The sequence below is a fragment of the Siniperca chuatsi genome, linkage group LG15 (genome assembly GCF_020085105.1).
Source record: "Siniperca chuatsi isolate FFG_IHB_CAS linkage group LG15, ASM2008510v1, whole genome shotgun sequence".
Classification (NCBI taxonomy): domain Eukaryota; kingdom Metazoa; phylum Chordata; class Actinopteri; order Centrarchiformes; family Sinipercidae; genus Siniperca; species Siniperca chuatsi.
In genome coordinates this window covers 25544189-25567448 of record NC_058056.1, presented here as the reverse complement: position 1 = coordinate 25567448, position 23260 = coordinate 25544189, and the positions used below count along the sequence as shown (strand labels likewise).

The window sequence follows — 23260 nt, the reverse complement described above, 5'->3', positions numbered from 1 at the left end:
GTGAACTTTGTTACCATTTGCTAAGATTAGCTTAACTCCCAGCGAATAAGCATATTTCCCAAAATGAAGAAAATGAAGACATGGTTAAAATCTTATTTTGCCTGATTAAATTAATAAAAATGAATAATAATTGGTTATAGGCAGAATCTCTGATTTTATCCAGTTAATGGAGTAGCCAGATACCTTACTATAATTATTGATCAGATTATGGACTGAGGGTGTGGGTGAGGGATTCGTAATGCATAACAGGATGTCATCGGCATAAAGACTATTTTATGATGCCATGACTTTGACTGGATGCCTGAGATACGGTCACATTGCCTAATGGAAGCAGCCAGGGGTTCAATGAAAAGTGCAAACCGTAGTGGGGATAATGGGCATCCTTGTCGAGTGCCTCTTTTTAATTTAAATGATTTGATATTTGGTTACAACAGATGCAGCAGGTGAATTGTATAGTGTTTTGATCCAAGTAATGAAGTATGGCCAGAATCCAAAGTGGTTAAGGGAGGTGAAGAGAAAGGACCAGTCTACCCTGTCAAACGCCTTATCTATGTCCAGGGTTGCTATGATGAATGGTGGGCTGTTTTGGGAGAAATTATTTTTTATAAAAGTTGATCAGGTTAAATAATCTTAGTGTGTTTTCTGAGGAATGCCTGCCTTTGATGAAGCCAGTTTGATCTATGTGTATTACTGATTCGAATCTAACTGATAAAGCCTTGCTTATAATTTTTATGTCCGTGTTAATTAATGATATGGGGCGATAGTTGGAGCATTGAGTGGTGTCCTTATTTGGTTTTGGGATGAGTGTAATATAGGCAGTGTACATATGATAGGGCATGGTGGTATTTTGGTGAATTTCAGATATTACTTTGAAGAACAAAGGTGAAAGGAGAGGCCAAAACTGTTTATAAAATTCTGCTGGATAGCCATCTGGACCAGGTGATTTATTGTTGGGCATGAGATGAAGTGCTCTAGCGATTTCCTCTAGGGAGAGAGGTATCTTTAGGTTTTCTGTTTGGGTTTGAGTTAGTTTAGGTGGGGAGACATTCCTCAGAAATGCTTCTGCTTCCTCCAGAGAGGTTTTCTGGTCTGGTCTGGTCTTGTGGAGGGATTTTGAGTTATATTTCCAGATGATTGAGATAATGATATATTTCTCTGTTTGTTGTTTTAGTTGATTTACTAGAAATTTAACAGTTTTATTTCCAAATTCAAAATATTGTTGTCGAAGTTTAAGGAGCGTATATTCGGTTTTTCAGAATGTTTGGTTTTCTGAAGTTCCTTCATTATTGAATCAGTAGGTGCTTGAGAGGCCAGAAGGTCCAGTCTCTCCACCTTTTTTTGGAGGATGTGTTCTTTTGCAATTTCTTCTTTCTTTTTGTATGAACAGTATGATTATTTTTCCTCTCATGACAGTCTTTGCAGTTTCCCATAGTGTACATGCTGTTATTCCGGGAGAGTAATTGGTTTCGATAAGGGATGCCCTTTCTTTTTATCAATAGTTATGGAATACTTTAAGTAATGACTTATTGAAGTGCCATCTGCAGGGAGGATGGGGTTGGAGTTCTGCTGTGAAAGTAATACCAATAGGGGCAAGATCAGAGATGATAATGCTATGGACGGCTGGGTCCCCATTTCAAAGAGAACCTTTCAACCTTATAACAACAAATATTTTTCATTTCATTTTCTTGCTATTACCATGGACCAAATTATTCTGTTGTTTTCTTAACAACTATAACTTTTCTTGTTCACTTTATCTTGTTATGTCACGAACCTTTCTATATTTTACACAAACTCTACGTATTTCGTTAAAATAAGAACAGTTCTGAATATAACGACAAATGGATTTATCTCATTAAAACAAAAAACTTACTGTATATAACGTAAATTGTTAGAACAAGAAATTTGTTATAACATGAAAAGGAATTTGTTAAAATGAGAAACTTTTCACTTTACAATGAAAAACTAAGCAAATTTGTTATTTGTCTTTGGTGGCAGAAATACTCTGACGTACACTATAAATAAAATGTATTACTATTATTAATTAAACTTTATTTTAAACAAGCAATAGGAAGTATGTCATCACCCACAAATGATGCAGTCACTTTTGGGCCAATCAGTGCCAGAAAGGATCATTGTCTAAGTATATTCAACTAAATGTTTACACATATTTTTTATATGTTGTGACTTATGTGGGCTGCATCTTGTATTGTCTATGATATGTTTGACATTAGTAAAAAACCTTGTTATCCAGTCGTGGTGAGCTGTGAGAGGACAGTGTTGGGCTGCAGGCAGAGGGCGGGTGTGCGTTACCTCGGCCTATCACGGACACATTTGAAAGACCCGTTTGAAGCCAGCAGGAGTGGGAGATGAAAGTCCTGGCACAGCACACTTTGACATCATCAAAACACAACTCCCTCACAACACTCAGTGGCTCTAATGGCTGTGTTAAAAGGTACTTTTAAATACACAGATTTACAAGTGGCCGCTGGCATGGTCCATGTGGTCTTTGTTCTGAATTGAACATGAATGAATTCTACATAATGAAACAGGAGAGCATCCAGAGGAGATACAGCAGAGCAAAATAATGGTTATTTACTGAGATTGAGCTAGTTAACATCCAGGCAAAATTTTGAATTTGTTTTGGAGATTCAAAGCAGTAAAATAAAAATAAAAACACTTAGTAGCGTGAAGTTTCATTGACAACTGACGAGTAAATACTTTGTACCACCAGTTTTGGGGATTTTTATGCTGTCAGATATATGAGAAGGAAGGATGGAAAGAAGGGAGGAAGGAAGGGAACAAAGAATGAAAAGGTAAAAGCGAAGAAAAGAAGAAAAACAGGAGGAAAGTGAAAAGAGGAAACAAGGAAGGGGGGAAGAAAGCAAAAGTAATAGACATACAGAAAGGGGGGAAGCAAGGAAGAAGGAAAAAGGAGGAAATAAACGTTATTAAGAAAAGGAGAGAAGGAGTGAAGTGGAAAGTATAGAAGGAAGAAAGGAATAAGAGGGAATGCAGAAGAAGAGAAGAGGAAAGGAAGACATAAAAGAACTTAAGAAGAAGAAAAAGGAGGGAAGAGGAAGAAAGGGAGGAGGAGGAAAGAACTGAGGTAGAAGTAGGGCAGAAGGGTAAAAGGGGTGGACAGGAGGAAGAAGTACGGAAAAAGGAAGTAAAGAAAGAAGGGAGGAAAATGGACAGGATAGAAGGAAGGGAAGACAGAAAAAAGGTGCAAAAGAAGCAAAGAAGAAAGTAAAAAAGAAAATAATTCAAGAGGAAGTCATAATAATCAAATAGGAAAAACTGAAAGAAAGTTATATTAGTTATATTTTAAGAGTTTATCTCATGTTGAATGTCACATTTTAGTCTGCAGCAATCAGATAAATGTGAAGAAAAACATGTCGTACAATATTGTTGCATACAGTTTTGCTCCCTGATAGCAGAAGTAGAAAATCTCCCCAACAATATAAGTACCAGTACCTTCGAATTAAGTAAAATAAGTAAAAGTAGTTATTTTCCACCTCAAATAGAAAGAGGACATGCTAACACGCTGATGCTAAGCAGCTTTGTTTAGTGTGTTAACATGCTAACATTGCTAATTAGCACTAAACACAAAGTACAGCTGAGGTTGATAGGAATGTCATTAGTTTTGCAGGTATTTGGTCATAAACCAAAGTATTCAACGAAATCAAATTTTGGCCTGCTGGTGGCGCTAGAGGAAAAGTCAGAGGATCACCAAAGTCAGTTTGATACACCCTCTGAGGATCATGAAATCCAATAGTTGTTGAGATATTTCAGTCTGGACCAAAGTGGTGGACCGACTGAAACTTCCATCAGCTACAAGCAGATACATTTAATATATATGAACTTATATGAACAAACTCAGATATCTGTTGGTATGCAAGTGCAGCATCAGTGAATCTTGTTGTACAAATCTGTGACAATGTTTTACTGATTGGAGCGCTGCAGCAGCAAATGTTAAAAGCTTCCACCTTTGTGAGAATTATGTGTAAAATATAAGCGAGACACAGTGTGTGTGTGCAAGCCGTCCTTAAGAGGAGTGCAAGTCTTCCTTCCTCTGAAAAACAGCTTGTGACATTTGAGAGATAATTGACACTGCATTTTTCCTCCCCTCGCAGCCTCGCTCCCCGCAGCCCTTCATTTTCCCAGGAGTGACCCCGCTTGCTCCGATGAAGTGCTCTTCACAAGGTTGTCATTCGAAAGGTCAGATCCAGAGAGGGAACGAGGCATGAAAGAAATAAGATGGAGATCCCACCATCCATCTCGCTGTCTGGATCAAGACTCAATCTGACCTTCAACAGTATATCAGCCTCAACAAGCTATCAAAGTGTATGTGGGAGCGCAGTGCATGTTGCCTGTTCGTCTGAGTGTGTGTATACAAGACAGAATGAAGGAAGAGACACAGACTGACACAGAAAGCCTTTAACAATTAAAATGGTCCTCTTCTTGTGTGCACTGCATAATCAAAACTATTTTATTTTTGTCTCAGTGGATAATTTAAAGTTATAGCATTTTCAAAAAGGGCAGCTATAAGCATGTCTTGCCCTTGAATTGAATTAGTCAACCTGTGGGGCAACAGTATGAAGCAATCAGACAATTAATCCTCTTAACTATGGCTGAAACTTCTTTTCTTTTCTTTTTATGATTATTTGATTTGATTATTAATTTAGTTTAAACAATGTCAGAAAACAGTGAAAAATGCCCATCACAATTTCCCAAAACCCAAGTTGACGTCTTCATAACGCTTGTTTTGTCTGAGCAACAGTCCAAAACCCCAAAATATTCAGTCAACAATGATATAAAACAGATAAACAAAATCTCACAATTAAGAAGCTGGGACAAGAGAATATTTGGCATTTTTCTTGATAAATGACTTTAACCTTTAGATTATCGAAATTGTTGTTAATCAACTAATTGTTTCAGCATTTAACACAATAAGATTTCAGTCACTGTTGGTGACAATGGTGCCAACATATGTGCCTATTTGCATATTTTTATGGATGAGTTCTTGCACTAAACACGTAGAATGAAAACCTTTAATCGATACAACATTAAAGTCTGTAGAGTGATTAAAAGTACAGCAATTATCTGTGGAGGTGGTTCTTTGTTTTGTGTGAAATCTTTGCAATAGCTTTAAATGTCAAATTGTTTCCCATAATAAAAGAAATAGTGAAATGAAACTGAAAGTGCAACTTTCATCAATTCAATCTGGGAACCAATCAGGAGCAAACTGAGTCGCAAAACACAGAGAAATCCAGACTTACAATGCTATAGTGTTAAAAACACACAGATACCTCGCATTACTGTTTTTATCTGGTGACTAAAACTATATAAAATTACTTGAGAGTTTGGGTTAAGTTCATAAAAGACCAATAAGCAAATAATGTGTGTGACAAAAAAACCTTATTGTTCCCCCTCAGGCATAATTAAATGCATAATTTTGAAAATGGCCACATGGAACCATGATTTCTTTTACCAAATATTGTGAAAAATGAGCGTCATAACCAAACTCGTTCCTCTTTGGCTCCCCTCACTTAAGAATTACAGTAATCCGTCCCTTTAGACCAGTTTTCCAATTAACAGAAAAACTGGACTTAACTAGTTAGTAGTACTAAATAGTCTTCCATCAACTGAAAATACTAAATTGTTCCTGTGCTTCTCAATGGGTGGTTGTTTGCTTAATATGAATGTATTTTAGTAAGCAGTTTAAAGACTTCACTTTGTGCTCTGGTGGTTTGAGAACTAAAACATCAAGAAGAGTATTATTCCTATGCTGACCCAAAAATGTTTTGGAAAAAGAATCGTGCAAACCAACTAATATGGAATTTAACAAAATCCCACTGTAGCTTGTCTTCCCTTCCAGTAAATAAATGAAATAATAGTTTTCACCTGGATACACCTGGTCAGAATAAAACCTTTGGAAAACCTTTGCTGTGTTCATGTCACATTGGACTTTGCTGTAAATTTGACCTCCTGCATGCAAAAAAGCCTCTAAGCGATGAGAGCGTGTGGGATTTTTTTGTGATCTGTTGAAATGATTTAATGTCGAAATATAAAGAACATCTGTTGCTATTTGGCCATGGTTGATTTACGAATAAAATTATTTTGATTGAGGGCTCCCAACAAGTGATACATGAAAATGCTTCCTGTTCTTTGGCTATGACGTGACATGCAGCAGTGGGTACAGCAGATGTTGGGATTACTTTCCTTGAATAACTATGAGGCAAGAAACATAAATCAGAGAAAAATAAAAGCAGAGTTTGGATTCATGGTGCAGCCTCCAGCTCAGAGGAGAAGAAACACACATGAATTTCCATCACTGAAAAGATGGAAAAAGAGAAATACTGCAAGGCTGAAATCCCACAGGACATCTTTCTTTTTACAAGGGAAATATTTTCCACGAAATAGTATGATTATTAATATCCATATATCTAGTTAGTGTTACTTTTTATCTTTTATTTTGTCCTCGTTGTCTTCTCAGGGAATGTTTGTTGATTTATTTGGTGGATGCTTTTATCCTCACACTGCATTAAAGCAGTGGTTCCCATCCTGGCCTCTAAAAACTATCGAATTGAAACAATCCAAGAAGGCAACATCCCTCTTTAGACATACATGACTTGTGATAAGGGGTCGCAAGTAGACATTACTTTGCTGTAAAGGAGCACAAGCCAAAACACTTGAGGAACCACAGCCGTGGTGAGGTCAAACCCGACTTTGCCTGGCAAAATTTTGGTAAAAAAGCAGGCGGGGCAAGAAACAGCACGGGCAGGGTTACACGCAGAAATGGCAAAAGCTTGTGTGGTTCCACAAGTTGTAAGTTATACAGCTTCTTATCAAACACTTAATTGTCATTAACGTCTATTACACTCACTGCACCTGAGCAGCATCATTGCTTCTCTGCTGCCTGCCTATGGAGTTACATTAACATAACATTAACATAACGATATAAACACTCAATATGTCCTGAATTAGTCAATAGCCCATCATTCTCAAACTGGCTGGACACTGGAGAGCCTTGAAATTGTGCGTGTCAAAGTTCAATCAGAACAAATGAGGTGGGGAGGAGGAGGATATGGACTGGCAGTGATGAAGAAGAGGGTGTCTAGCATCCTGAACAATGTTTCCCACCCCCTCTTCCACATGCTGGTTGAGAAGAGAAGCGTCTTCAGCCAAAGACCTATACCACCAGGGTTTTCCACCGAGCAGCACAGGAGATCATTTTACTTTTTTGCTTTTATGTTAGTACTTGCGTTTGACACTTGATTTTGCACTATTCTTTGTGTGGTTTGTTCGTGTACTGCTGCTGTGACATGTGAATTTCCCCCCGGGGATAAATAAAGTATCTATCTAAAATGAATGGGGAGTATTGACCTTCACAGTGTCACATTCATTATGGCTGACTGTAGTAGAACACAGCAACAAATCTGACAGTGGATGTGGTTAAATGCTCCACAGTAAGCCGTGAGACAGACCAAAACTAATATCAACAATTATTGCACTATTATTGGTTTGCTGCTGTGTTTTTGCCCTGAAGCAGCAGTTTTATCTGAGTAAACTTCTATCGAACAGATGATGAGCTTTCTGTTTACATCCCCAAAAATCACCTATTTGAAAATGGTTCCCCTGAGAAAGATGCATCACTCATTAAAGTGGTGGAGTGTGTGAAAATGTCAAACAACAGCAGAGTGTTTCCAGCAGATCATCTTTGTCTTCCTTCAAGCAAGTAAATATGTGAATAAAGATATTTTGAACACCAGACGTAATCATGTAAGATTTTTATCTTTGATTAGATTATGAATGTTTAAAGCAGCTCTTTCAAATCAAACTGTTCAGACTGAGCTCTTATACTGAGAATTAATTTTACTGTTCTGAGTAGATGACATGTATCACAAATGTGTATTTTGATCTGATGAAAATGATACCTGCACAATGATTTCTTCACCAGCTGCTGAGATTTGAGGCTTTCAGGTCTCACCTTCCGGTCAGTGCTTTACATTTTGGAACAAAAGCACCCTGACCGCTGACTGACATTGCAAGACTTGCAACTGCGACTGTTCTCATGCCTCAAGAAGCAAAGTGACAAAGCAGCGTGAGAGTGGAAAGTGGAAGATAGACATGACTTTTCGTTCATGTTATTTCAACACCTCATGCGTACTGAGTGCTGTGTGTACATGGTCTATGTAGCGTTAGCTGTCTCTCTTTATTGGGTCAGTTGTGGTGATGGTAAATAACCAAACTGTCAAAACTCACAGCAATGGGGGTGCCTGTAACCTTAGCGTCAGTAAAAACTAGCAGCTGCTCTCACTTGACTTGAGGCACTACAGATGTCATTAAACGCCACAGACTTTTTCCACTTATAGAAGACAAAGATTTTCAACCAATCAGAGTAAACTTGACCTTCCCTTCGAACATAACAAACCACACGGACAATAAATTAAAGAACGTTTTAAGAATTTTTGAAAAGGTTTATTACTTGTGCAATAATTTAGGCTTCCAGTATTTTAAAAAATATCATGTCTGTGACAAGCAACACACATCTAAAATATACTGGTTATTTTTACTTCTGTAGTCTGTAACAAAATGGACTGCCTTTAAATTCCTGTGAACATATTGCTCCAATAAATTTTAAGTAAAACAAAACACGATTACATTCCCTTTAACACCTACTGTATGAAGACAATGCTTACATATTATATATTAAAGAATGTATCGTAATAACATCGAATAAGTGATGAAGGCTTTTTTAATCAAATACTGTTCTTTAAAACATCGTAGCTATTATTACAAAGTGAATAGTGAGACCAAGATCACCAAAACTACAGCAGTCAGCACTTAACACACAGTGATGTAATTTACATCTAGAGTAAATGTAAAAACTGTGCACAAAATATAGTAGCTACCATTAGTAGTAGTAGTAGTATGGCACACATGAGCTAAATACTTAAGACAGCATTTAGAAACATCTGTCCAGATATCAGATTAAATATCGTGGGCATCTGGACGGTGAGGGCTTGGAGCCAGAGAGAGAAAATTTAATTAATCAAATTAAAAATCTGTATTTATATCAAAATCACAAAGCTGGAAACAGTCATATACGACGGGCAAAACCTCAGACACGTAAACTGGAGATTATTCTGACATGCTAAGAGTTAAAGTATCTTTTGTTCATTTCCAGGCAGACAGCTTCGCATGAAAAGAAAATAGCCAAAAGGCAAAGTACAAACTGGGGGGAAAAAAGGGTCAAGACAGCAACTTGGTCCCTTCAATCATCTTCATTAGCTTACATGTGTCAGAACAAGCTCCATCATCAGCGTAGATGAGTACATGAAAAGAAAAAAAAAAACACCTTCTGTACATTTATTTAAGGAAGTGGCAGCACGACTCTGGCTCCAAGCCCGTGAGCTGGGGTTTGGGAATCTGGTTTTCTACCCTTCCTCCTCTCTCTGCGTAATGTTTCTATCCATGCAATGTGCTCTTCTAGTGGACTATCATCATCCAAGTCTGGACACTCACAGTAACAGTGGATTATGCAGGAGAAGAGTTTGTTCAGTTGGAATCCTGCATCTCCGCCTCTGAAGCCTCTTCATCCACGCCGACATTCGACTGTTCCTCATCTGGAAAAAACATGCAGATGCTGGATTACTCCTCAATCTTTCAAATTAGAGTTGACTTTGATTTCTGTCATGGTTTTGTTTTTGAGCATGTACCACAAAAGTGAGGGAGTGAACGGGAAATAAAGCTGAGTTTGAACCCTTTTCCAGATCTAACTACCACTACAGGTACTTTAACAGGACTTGTATTACGGTGCTCTGTTCCCAGGGTCCTATTTATATGGCACGTAATGGGAACATGACAAAAGGCCCTGAGTTCCCCAGTTCTAGGGTTAGGGGGTTAGGGAACTTAGGACCCTGGGAACATAGATACGCTGCCAGACAATGCATGTTTCGCAGGTATAAAGATAAGATGGCAAATATGTTTACCATGTTTACTATCTTTGTTTAGCATGTTAGCATGCTAACATTTGCCAATTAGCAGTAAACACAAAGTACAGCTGATGGGAATGTCATTAGTTTTGCAGGTATTTGGTCATAAACCAAAATATTGGACATGTTAAAATTTTGACCCGATGATGGCACTGGATGAAAAGTCAGAGGATCACCAAAGTCATTAGGATTCATCCTCTGGGGAACATGAATGTCTGTACAGAATTTCATGGCAATCCATCCAATAGTTGTTGAGATATATACAGTGAGGACACAAAGTGCCATTGCCATCCCTGGAGCCACTAGCGTGGCAACATTTTTTTATACGATTTTTTAACTCTAAATATTGATATCAGTATCTGCCTAAAAAAGTTCAGGTACGGTTCAGACTCTCCTGTGAACCGAAGTGTTTTCAAGCTTCAACTTTCTTGATTTTTATAGTCCTTTTTCTAATAGATTTTGATAACCTTATTTAACAAGCAGGAGCCTGTTTGATTGATGATGATTGTTGGTTTCAAATTGTAGATATATTTCTGGGTTCCTGCATGCTCATAAGTATGACATGCGTTTTGATTCGTTTAACATGTAAAAATCAATAGGAGAGGAAATGATCTCATGTTGCAACTTTGGTGAAACAGGTCCCAGATCCTTAACTACATCAAGCTAAATAGAAGGTCAATTAAAATCTAGATAGAATGTCCACTAAAGAGCAAATGTCTGCTTTGTTGTTGCACAAACCCCAATTTTTTATAGCAAATATGGTGGATTCTGCTGTTCAGTTGCATTTCACAACATCAAGTGGTAAACCCTCACTGGAAAACTGCATGTATCCTGAGTTGTATGACTCCAGCAGTTCCCTGTTTGGGAGCCAAATGATTAGACTGACTCGATATTGCAATTCCTTTCTCAACTCAGTGATGCATATCATCATATTTCTGTGCAAAATATTATGCCACAGTATACCAATACTGAACATCTCTGCTCTTGAGTGTTTCCTCCTTTTGTTCAGTTCCTCCGGTCAGGTGAGACTGACTGCAAAGTGTGTCATTAGCATAAACAACTAACTACTGGAAGCCATTACAGGAAATAACCTTTTGTGAGTATAAAGAGACAGATGGCCAACAGCTCCTCATGTTTGGAGAGACACTCAAAGGCAGCTGTTTGTATGAACACCAGATAAGGCCAGCCAGTGGTGGAAAGTACATTTACTCAAGTACTGTACTTAAATATAATTTTAAGGTACTTGTACTTTACTTGATTATTTCCATTTTATGCTCCTTTATACGTTTCAGAGGGAAATATTGTACTTTTTCCTTCACTACATTTATCTGACAGCTATAGTTACTTGATCATGATAGATCATGATTTTACATAAAAAAACATATAAGCTTATAAAATAAAATACATTGTTAAACATTAAACCTTTTTGGCTTGTGATCCCTTTACAAAAATATCAGTGTTTGGTTGGGGCCCCTTGTCACGTTTCAGATGTCTGAGTTGCTGAGTTGCTGAGTTAACAGTTCCACCAAAGAGAGATTTCCCCTCTAAACTTCTCAGATAGTTTCATCTAAATAAATGTTTGATGTAAAATGTACATTTATCCGATATTTCACAAAAAAATCAAAGATTAGAGAAAACAAATTTGTTTAACAGAACTTTGTACTTTCTTCTTTCCTCTCCCATTAATCATCTCACGACCCCTCAGATTTATGTTGCGACCTTTTGGAGGGGTCCGACCCCTAGGTTGAGAACCACTGGACTAAACTAGCTTACAGTATTTTAAAGTAGTTCAAACTAGCTCCATCTCGAGCAGCTACAACAGTTAAATGCTGCTCTAACATCTAAAACAACATAATAATATAGTCACAGGAGACATTGTACTGCAGAACAAGTACTTTTACGTTTGATACTTTAAGTACACTTAGCTGATACTACTTCTGTATTTTGAAATGCATGAGTATTTTTACATTGTTGTATTGCTACTTTTTCTTAAGTAAAGGATCTGAGTACTTCTTCTACTTTTGACTTTTGTTCCTTGTAATTGGCCAGTTTAAATCTAAATGAGCCAAATAAAAAAAGGAAACAAGGTCAACCTTTCCGCTGTGGCTTCAGACCAAAGAAAGCAAACTTTCAGTGACCTCACACTCCTCCTCACCTGCAGTTTGTTCCTCTGCACTCTGTCTCTCAGTTTGGGCGTCCGGAGAGCTCGGCTCGTCCGGCGGCCAGCGGAGCTCGCCACTCTCCACCTCGGCTCCGTCTGTCGGCTCGACCACTATGGAGGGAAGCCTCTTGGACAACTTTGGATACCTTTCATGGGTATCTGGGAAGATCTGTTTAAAGCTTTATGTAAGGTTAACTAAAGGTTTATCATATTTGGGGGGATAAGAACATCATTACTCACAACACGTGAAAGAACAACAATCTGGTACAAATGGGATTAGGAAAACTGTGTATAAGAAGAAGGATTAGCAGCTGGATTTATGAAGATGACTTCACTGATTTGTTACTTTGATCTCTAACTTCAAATGTGCATATGCTTGTGATGCGATCTTTTCTATTTTCTAATTAAACTGTATCTGAAATTACACACATCATTGGTCTGGAAACCCTGTAAGCAATGATCTGGGCCAGGGTGTATAAAACTGGGACTTCCTGTAGAAGCTTTGTATAAAGAAGCTAAAAGCAACTTTTAGCAAAGTGTGATTCTTCACTGCTGACTGCAGTGACTCCTAAGTCTTGTAAAATAAGGACTTTAATTATGTCTACCCAAAATTCACCCCATCAGCCAATAGCAGGCCTCCAAAGGTGACATGTCATGCACACCTTGTCATGATTAAGACTACCCAATATTCATTGTATCCAACACTGGCATATATTGAACAATGCAAGAAGAAAGCTGTTATGTTTACAATATAAATATATTCTATCAGGAATATCATTCGTAAAAATCTTTAATGGGTTAAAGAAGAATATAGTTATCAGTCTAAGTGATACTCGTCTGTGGAGGTCCTATAAAATGCTTGTATGTGAACAAACTACATGTTTAATTGCTTCTGTTATTCCAAAAGAGAGAATTTCCAGGAAAAGTTTACTGGCAGGTTTTTATATTTCGAATTTGTCATTTCTACGTTTTGTTTCAAATCTCAGCAAATATAAGACGTATTGCATTAGATTGACAGACATGGTTAATATGAACATTAGGAAGAATCACACTGACATATGAACATTTGATTGTATTCATGCTGAATCCATCATGTCTTGAACCTCCTCTTGTTGTATAGGAGTGTGAGGGACTGGGACAGACCTGTACCTTTTATCAACTTATCATATATTTACAAAATATGGAAAGTGTGTTTATTCTTAATTCTAAGAATAAGAGCAAACTTGTGAATTTTGACAAAATTTTGCTTCATTTACAAATGCTGACCGTGGTTATTTGCAGAAAAAAAGACATCGAGAGGTCTACTACACACAATTTGGTGGAAAACTGTACATTTTTTAGTTTACTATAACCATTGTTTTAACTGACTATATTTGAATGGGAAACAGGTCCTGGTTATATGTGACCTAAACCTAAAAAAATAAAAAACAAATCAACTAAATTAAGCCCAGTTTTATCCTAGATGCCTTGATGTCCTGACCTGCAAATCCCCAATCAATGCTTCCTGGGAAACGCACTACAAACATCCTTTGTTCAGTCCATGTTGTTGTAGTTTTCTTGAGCCGTTTTCACCAAAGAAAGTCCCTTCAGAATATATCAGTCTGAAAAGTTGAAAAACATAAGCAGCAAAGAGAGAAACAGAACATCTCACTGGCAATTTAAAATAAAGCATGAGTGATCACTCTTTACACTTCACCTAATGATGATACATTATGTTTAGAAAATAAATCGCACAGTAGTAGATGATAACTCACTCGGCTGGATAAGACACATACCATTTACTCACAGCAGGACTGAGTCCAACTAAAGACCTTAGTCGCGTCAGCCCACATTTCACTCTTGCTCATCGCTCCTGTGACTGTACGCTTTCTACTCGAATAAAACAGGACTGCTTTCAAATAATCTAAACACACACATTCACACAAATATATTCACACACATCTGGAAGGATACTGCGTCCTGATCTGCTGCCGCTCCACCCCCACTAAAGTCCTCCGTACCTGGCTCCAGAGAGTTCATCACCTCAGCCATCCTGGAGGAAAACACGCAGATGATCACCAATCAATAAACTGTCTGTGCTGTGTTTCTCTACTCTGCTTCCTTTGGCTTTTTTTGTCTTGAGTTGATGTCACACAATGGATGTTCAATGTTCTCTTACTGATTTCACTTACAGCCTGTGGATTAGTGCAGTGTTCTAATTACTGACCAGTGTAAAAAAAACAACTCTCTACTGTAGAACTACAACTACCTAAAGTGTGCACTGAATACTTTAATTACTTTACAGACTCATTTATTAGATATTTCCTAATTTAAACATCATACATCACACATTAAACACAGACAAAATACAAAAAGTATTACAAGTATTAGTAGTATAGCAGTAAAAGTGTTGTTTTGTTATCAGTAAGCTACAATTACTCAGGTATCATTTTGGCACCGTTAATGAAAAATGTCTAACACTAATGATTTTCTAAAAGTTGCCCTGTGGAGTTTTCTTATAAACAAACAAAAGTTTCTGTTTACATTCAGTGTTTCTGATCAAAACGCCTTGCGGGCATCCTTGAGGTCTAACAAACGTACTGAGTGCATTTCCTTCCTCATAAAGCATTTGCAAAACCGATGTTTTGAACATCATTTAACCACTAACTAACATTACCACTCGATTTGGCTAACTCAGACTACTGAAGCCTCGTATTAACTTCAGCTGAACTTGAGAATGCTTTTTGATATAGAACAAGAGCTGCAGATATTACAGCGTGGTCACTCGCTTCATGGCCTGTATGGAGAGGAGAAATGATTACAGCCACCATTAACTCTTCCAATGTACATACAGACATGTGAGTGTTGTATTAAGATAGACTTTAGCTATAAAAAAAAAGACTGAAAATATCTGATCAAAGAATAAGCAAAGAAGATCCAGCCTGGCAGTCGATACCAACTTTTAATACTTGATGCTAGAGACACATGTTGTTCGGTACTAAAAAAGTATTGAAGTTTGATATCCACCCCTAACTGCTTCCCCACTGCGTTCAACTCCATCAACCAGGCACCAATATGCGTTCACTTTCTTTAAAGTTAAGCAGACTTAGAAACTTGAACCTGCAATAACTGATTTTTTTTGGCCACTTGAGGGCGGCGGAAACAAGTTGCGAAAAACACTGACATATTATCACCTTTTACGTTGATATGGTGAACTTGTTAGCAAGCAGTTGCTTATTTACACATCCAGCAGTTACGGAGTAACATGATCATTCATTTGAGTCGTGTTTGTGTCACCTCTCTTTTAGCTCTGTTTTTGGTCTCAACCAACTCCTGAGGGAAATATCAGGCTCTTTAGCTGCTAAATGCTCCACTATGTTCACCAGCTGGTCTCTAACTGTGTCTGTCTGCTGTTTGCTGCTGAGCAGGTAGTGAACAGTGAGTTTTTACAGCTTTTTCACTGAAAACAGCTGCCTAAAAACGAAGCTATGAGAGCGGTGAGAGTGAACCAGAACAGTAAAGTTGTGGCCGGACAGATAAACAATGAACTGAAACTCAGTAAAGCCGAGGGGAGCTGCAGATTCAGCTCATACTTCTCTGTAGGCTCATCACTACGAGTGACCACATTGTTTTCACATTGTCATTTTATACATTGTTATTATAAAAAATATCGATTATAGCTGCTATATAACTGTTGAACAGTGTCTCAGCAGAGGAGACACCACACCTCATTGCAACATCATGGCATCCTTCACCTCCAGCTCATCCACTATTTTCTTATATCGGGACACCTGGTCGTGCATTATCACTAAATAATACTGAAAGTAGAATAACACTGGACTGATACCGTTCTTTTATTAATAAAATATAATATATTAAAAACCAGCCGGCAGTACCACTCTTCTGCTCACTAGTGAAAGGCAGACTTTACATGTGACAAGTTATCAGAAACACCACTTTCCATACAATCACACTGGCAGTTGCTGTTGCCATGGGGACGAGCGATTGAGATTGTATGCCTCTGATTGTCTGAGTAGTGCACTTTGCCTGAGCGCACGAGGCCGAGAGCTGATTTGGGGGTATTCATGTGTGCCGTTACGCAGCAATTACCGCCTTCAGGACGGAGCCATGTTGTTGTGAAACCTGGAATCGCTTCTGCCCTCCATCACCGCAGCACCGAAACAATACGGCCTTTATTCCTCATCAGAGGCTCGTATTGTTCTTCTGTAGAGAATCTGTGCGGTCACTCTAGTCGGTCTCATGTCCAGGTTTTAAAAAGGGAAAAGGCTCTGCGGCTCTGAAGGTAGCAAACTGAAGATGCCTGTGGAGCTCTGCACATGATTCCAGTCTGATCTTGTTTCTGAGAAGTGCATTCACTCTGCAGTGATGTGAAGCATAACAGACACAAGAATTTAAATGTTGATGCCAGGCGTGACGCTTCTGTCATGCTTTTCCTCCAGCTGAATAATAATGCCTTATTTGAGCCATTAGGTTATCCATGCGTTAATGTCTGCCTGTTTACTCTGCGGGAAGCCGCTTCACTTCTGCCTCAACAGAGAAATGAAATGTTAAGTCTCGTTACATTTTTAACTGGTTGAAGATGAAGCAGCAAGTGTTTCAACTGGTGGTTCAAATTATGGCATCTTGCATTTTAAAACGTGTAATACATCCATTATAGGTCTTGAGTTGAATTGAGCAGAAGGTAAAATTCTTGGCCATGAAATAAAACTCATTTTATTTTGGGCTGTGTTCTTTGAGTGTTAAAGTAAATAACACTTAAGTGAAGATTTGATGGTCGTTGACGTATTAGAAGTTGCTTTATTAAGGCAGTGAATCAATACTTTCAACCTGACAACTGAAATCCTAAACTCCTAAAGATCCTATAGATTTCTGAGCTGTGAACTACAAATATTAAAGGTGCCCTGTGGAGGTTTACTTTCATTATTTCTCACCAAAACTCATTTTAAATCATGCATTATTTACATCCATGTTAGCTTGCAAGCAGTCTTCTTTTGTTGGTGCAATGCTTCACTTCTTTGCACATTACAAATAGTGCGAAACCAACAGCTGTGGCCACAAACAAAACTTGAGACCCACCTGTAAAAACATTGCTCCACAGCGCTACTAGTCAAAACCTCTACAGGGAACCTTTAAGCATCCATTGGAGCTACAACTAACAATTGTTTCATTACTGTTTAACGTCTTGCTTTAAAGAAAAGATCGAAACTGATGGCAGATACCGATCACAAGTAAGTTAAAGTAGAAATATGACTATGTAACAGTACATAGTCCTGCATTCAAAATCATGTAAAAGTAAGCACATATTATCAGCATAATGTACTTAAAGTATCAAAAGTAAAAGTGTTATGTTTTTATATATCTTATTATTGGATTATTATTACTGATGCAATACTGTGCAAGCAGCATTTTCATGTTGTAGCTGGTGGACGTGAAACTACTGTTAACTACTATTTGTGTATAAAGTAGCATAAAATGATAAAACTCCAGTAAAGTACAAGTGCCTCAAAAGTACAGAACTTGAGTAAATGTACTTAGTTACATTCCACCACTGGATGAATCCAATATAAAGTCTTAAAATTGCGTCTTTTTTTGTGTTATTCACAGTCAAAAAACTGAAATGTAATAATTTATAATGATATGAAAAAGAATACATTTCGAACAACTAATCAAATATCAAAACTGTCATCAGTTACTTCTGTGTTGATTGATCAAACAACTGTTTCAGCACTAGTCGTTATTTTTATAAATATCTATTGTCTATATCTTTTCAAAAACTGAAACTACAAAAGCTAAAATCTAAATCAGCTAGAGCTGAAACGATTAGTCCATTAATAGATTAGTAAAACGACAGAAAATTAATCGGCAACTAGTTTGATAATAGATTCATTGTTTAAGTCATTTTTCAAGCAGAAATTGCCAAGTTCCAGTTTCTCAATTGTGAGGATTTGTTACTTTTCTTTGTCTTATTGATAATAATCTGAATATTTTGGGGGTTTTGGACTGTTGGTCGAATTAAACAAGACATCATGTTGGGTTTCAGGACATCCTAACAGGCATTTTTCATTATTTTCTGATTTTATAGACTAATAAATAACCGTCAGATTAACTGATAATGAAAAAGATTGTTAATTGCAGCCCTGAAAATCAACTGTACAAGCCAAAACCCACAGGAGCAGCCTGATGTACTGCAGCATCACTTTGCTGATGTTGGATTGCAGACTTGAGTTTGAAGCCAGATTCTTGCACCTACTAAAAAAATTAAATCTGATTTTCACGTGAAACACCACCAAATCTGCAGAAAATGATTCCGCTTGCAGCCACTGTCTCATCTTCCATCCTTACTGTTTGCTTTTCGGATGTAAGATGTACATCTGGTGTGACCTCACGGATTAATATTCCTCCTTCATGAGATTAATCACGGTGGAGACCAGTTAAAGGGGCGGCGGTTCCAAGAATTACCATCCTCCAGGACTGTTCGACAATCAATTTAATTCCACTATTTCATTTTTGCAGATATAAAGGATATTGATGGGATTTTGCTAGAACGGCCGCTCTACTCTCGCTCCTCTTATCGCCCCAGCTGCATTTCAAACATTTTCTGCTACTAAATCGGAGCCAGCAGCAACACCACCTCCTCAAATGCAGGTTGCTCAGATAAATCCAGCAAGTTTTTACAGCCCAAGGACATGAAAAAAAAAAATTCAATCCATGGCCAAATATAGAGAAATTTACTTACCACACAGCCTTCTGAAAGGTTCCACTGCTCTGTTTTTGTTGCAGTCTAATTTGATTTCTCTTGTGTTTGTTGGCCTAGTTCACATTTCCTGTTCTATTTTTCACTTAGTTGATGTTTAAATGGCACAGAAACTTAGTTTTATGCATTTGATACATTGGCAACATATGTATAATTAATAAATGTGGTTTTGAGAGCAGGTTCACTTGCATGGCACACAACAGGTAGCCAGTTTACTGCAGGTAGCAGATACTATTAATAGATAGTGTATAAAACACAGCTTCTGCTACACCTACACTTAAACTCACTATACAGGCTGATCAGTGCTTTCTGCCTACAATCCCACACAATGAGCATCACTAAACCTCTAAGGTACAGTTTAAATTATTAAACTGCTCAGTCTTTCAGTTACTTTTATGAAAACGAATAAAGGCAGCTTCTAGATCAGTGTTTGAAATGAAGAAACGTTTGTCTGATTGTTTCCAGAGTGGTTAAAAGGCGGATGAAAGCTCCGTACCTGTCTGCGGGCTGATCCAGTGTCTCAGAGCAGGAAGGTCTCCGTCCTCCGCTGCTTCATCACACTGATGCTGCTGATGCTGATGATGAGGATGATGATGGTAGTGATGATGATGATGATGATGATGATGATGCGGGCTGTTGTGGGCGACAGGCGGCGGGGTGCGCGAGGCTCCCGGTGAAGTTGCAGCTCGCCTAAAAGTGTTCAGAGACTGCGCAGTGGAGCGAGACCGATGCTGCCTTCAATGGCTGTCGGAAACTTTGAGGTTACGAGAGGGAGAGTGCGTACGAGGCGCTGTAGTTAGACTAAATGGCAAAAAGTATGTGGACACCCCGTCCCATATACGTTTGTGTACTTTTGGTGGATTCGGTTAAGGATTATTTTAATGCTACAGCATACAATGACATTTTAGGCAATAGTTAGCCCCAGTTTGTGCCTCTCATGTATTGCCAACATTAGATTCCAGTCACAGACAACCACTGATCTTTGAAAAACCCAGGAGACTGAAGGTATTTATGTATTTATGTTATGCGGATGACACTCAGTTGTATCTCCCTGTCAAGCCCACTGACCTCAGTATGCTGAGTTCTCTGCAGGACTGCCTGTCTGACATAAAAAACTGGATGTCGATAAATTTTTTTCAGCTCAACTCAAAGAAAACTGAAATCCTTGTTATTGGGCCCCAACACATCACTAAACATATACTGCCATCTACTGGTAACCTGTCACAACATATCAAGCCTGTTGCAGGAAATCTTGGTGTCCTGTTTGATAGCAATTTATGTTTTGAGCAACATATCACTAAGCTTGTCCAATCATGTTTTTATCACCTCAGAAACATTGCAAAAATCCGATCCTTTTTTTAATCTTACTGATGCAGAAACTGTTGTACATGCTTTTATCTCCTCACGCCTTGATTATTGTAACAGCCTGTTCACTTGTCTTAATCAAAAAACTTTGAAAGGACTGCAGACTGTACAAACTCAGCTGCTCGGCTGTTAACCAGGACCAAGAGGTTTGATCACATCAAACCTGTTTCAGCCTCTTTACATTGGCTCCCTGTTTGTTTTAGGATTGATTTTAAGATCTTGTTGATTACTTTTAAGGCTCTTCATGGCCTGGCTCCAGATTATATTTTAGACCTTTTAATCCCTTATGAACCTTCACGTAGTTTGAGATCTTCGGGCAGGGGTCTCCTGTCTGTTCCTGAGTCCAGGATGAAAACTAAGGGGGACAGAGCTTTGGCCATCAGGGCCCCGAGGCTCTGGAACAACTTGCCCGAAGACATTAGGTTGTCTGAGTCAGCGTCTTTGTTTAAGTCTCTTCTCAAAACACATTTGAAGCACATCTGAAAGCATATCCTGATTTTACCTGAACTGGCTGTTTATTTTATTGCTTTTGTATATTTTATGTGTTTTATTTCTTTATATTTCATCATTCACCGTGGTATTTTATTTCTCTTGTTGTGAAGCACTTTGTACTTTGTTTTGATAAGCGCTCTATAAATAAAGTTTTTTATTATAATTATTATTATTGTTGTTATTATTATTATTATTATTATTATTATTATTACTATTTCCAGAATCCTCAAAGACTATAAAATATAAAGCAATACAATGCAAATGGATTATAGACAAAATCAACTGATAATAAAACATTTTATTTCTGTTTCACGTCATATAAATCGAGCATGTCATTTATGGCTCTTTGTCTGGATTACAAAACGCCAGGCAACTTGAGGAATGGGGTTAAAACAAAACATCTACTGCACTTTTTTATTGTGCAGTAGATGTTTTGTTTTTTACTCTTCTATAATTATTTTTCTGAAATATTGATGCTTAGCTCTGTGACTGGAATGTAATGTAATAGCCTACATATGAGGCACAAACCGGGTCTAGACAGTGTGTGTTTCCAACTGTGTGGCAAAACAGTCGTTTCCTGTTTTAACATGACAGTACCTCCATGCACAAAGCCAGCCCCAAAAAGAAATGGTTTTCCCAGTTTGGTGTGGAAGAACTTGACTGGCCTGCACAGAGCCCCGACCTCAACCCCATCCAACACCTTTGGGATGAACTTTAACGCAGACTCTGAGCCAGACCTGATCACACAGCATCAGTGTTGGAGCTCACTGATGCTCTTGTGACTGAATGGGAACTCATGAATTGCAAAGTAACCATGTTGCTCCTTTCACACTAGTCTATTTTTTTGTTAGTTTACAACTTAGGTGCTTGCAGGTTTAATTTAGAAATGATCTGGTTATTTACTAGATGAGTTTTTTTATTTATTTATTGAGTAGTAGTGACCTACAACTAGGCCAATTAGCTGTGATGCATTTTGGTGTTACAAGGCCAAATTATGCTAATTGAGCGATTAAGCTCTGAATTTAAACCTGATGAGCGGTGAGTATATTCCCTTCATGCATCGCGTTCCTTGATTAAACACAAGCCATCAGAAAAACTTTTTGTAGCGTTAATTTTTATCTAAATTCCCGACCAAGTGCGCTCTTGAATCGGTTTTGATTGATGGCGGAATTTACTAGGAGCACTTGAAGGCAGCACCTAATCAGCGGTGAACCGAGCAGCCGTTGATGGTTCTAATACTGTTAGCAGTTAGCTGAATTTGTCAGGTAAGCTAACTTGCCACATTTTACACTATAACGCTAAAACTTGAACTTAGGAAGATGTCGTCTCTTCTTATAGGCCTATTTTAATGTTATAACATTTAATTAAAGTTAGTGAAGGGTTATGTGATGCTAACTATCAAACAGCAGCAAAGCCTATAGCAAGAAAATATTCCTCTTTTTTGTCATTAAGCTAGCACAGAAAGGTTTCATTGTGTGTTATACAGATAATTCACTTTTTCTAACCTTGTTATTTTATCCCAATAACACACAGTGATTGTAAAAATATACTTGTGAGCTGTGTCTCCCTCTAGTGTCCAAATAAGTTGCATGTGTATTAATGCTTCCTATGACAATGTTGTGTAGTCATGAGCAGTTTTATTACTCAATAAATAATACTTACTCAAGTAAAAGTAGCAATACCACAAGTAAAAGTAGCAATACCACAGTGTTGAAATACTCTGTTACAACTAAAAGTCCTGCATTCAAAAGTTTACTTAAGTAAAAGTACACAAGTATTAGTATTAAAATATACTTAAAGTACCAAAAGTAAAAGTACTCATTATGCAGAATGGCCCTTTTCAGAAAAATGTATATTGTATTATTGGATAATTATTGATGCATTAATGTGTAAGCATCACTAATGTTGCAGATAGTAAAGGTGGGGCTCATTGTAACTAGCCTACTTCATGCTTAATCCATAAAAATACAGTACATCATAATTTATTAGTTGATTATATTTTATATAATTAATCTGAATCTGTAAAGTAACTAAAGCTGTCAAAATAAATGTAGTGGAGTGAAAAGTACAATATTTGCCTCCACAATGTAGTGGAATAGAAGTATAAAGTAACATAAAATGGAAATACTCAAGTAAAGTACATGTACCTCAAACCTGTACTTTAACAGCACAGTACAGTAAATGTACTTATTCCGCCACTGGTCATGAGATGATAACCTTATGTTAAGTAATGTATTTTTGATAATGTCATATTTCTTTTTTTTAATCCTCTCATTTTTGCTTTTTTATGTTAAAACAGAATAATTTTCAGTCTTGCAGCATTTTATATTTGAGAAGTTTTCCAATACTCATTCAGCCCACTTTGACCAAATCTGATAGCACTAAAAAGTATGACGTTATTTAAAATTTGGTGAACTAAAATTTCACAAAATATGACATATTTCAGTAAATCAAATGAAACAGAAAAACCAGGAAAAAACACTCTTTGGG

At 37.6% G+C, this 23260-nt stretch overlaps 1 protein-coding gene across 1 annotated transcript; it reads right to left on the bottom strand.

Annotated features, from left to right (window-relative positions):
- Positions 1–8449: 8449 nt before the first annotated feature.
- LOC122861995 (protein LBH-like) lies at positions 8450–19902 on the bottom strand. The gene is made up of 4 exons (XM_044167140.1): positions 19410–19902; positions 14113–14191; positions 12154–12328; positions 8450–9629 (listed from the first exon to the last, which is right to left on the bottom strand). Exons 2-4 carry the CDS (start codon positions 14188–14190, stop codon positions 9562–9564), a joined length of 321 nt encoding a protein of 106 aa, XP_044023075.1. The 5' UTR covers position 14191; positions 19410–19902; the 3' UTR covers positions 8450–9561.
- Positions 19903–23260: the final 3358 nt, after the last annotated feature.

Bases quoted from the DNA above. Each gene is read 5' to 3' on its own strand.
- LOC122861995 (XM_044167140.1), bottom strand. From the start codon at position 14,190: ATGGCTGAGGTGATGAACTCTCTGGAGCCAGGTACGGAGGACTTTAGT. The intron at 12,329-14,112 runs GTATCCTTCCAG...AGCTTTAAACAG, and splicing joins CGGCAGCAGATCAGGACGCA to ATCTTCCCAGATACCCATGA. The intron at 9,630-12,153 runs GTGAGGAGGAGT...TGTTTTTTCCAG, and splicing joins TGCAGAGGAACAAACTGCAG to ATGAGGAACAGTCGAATGTC.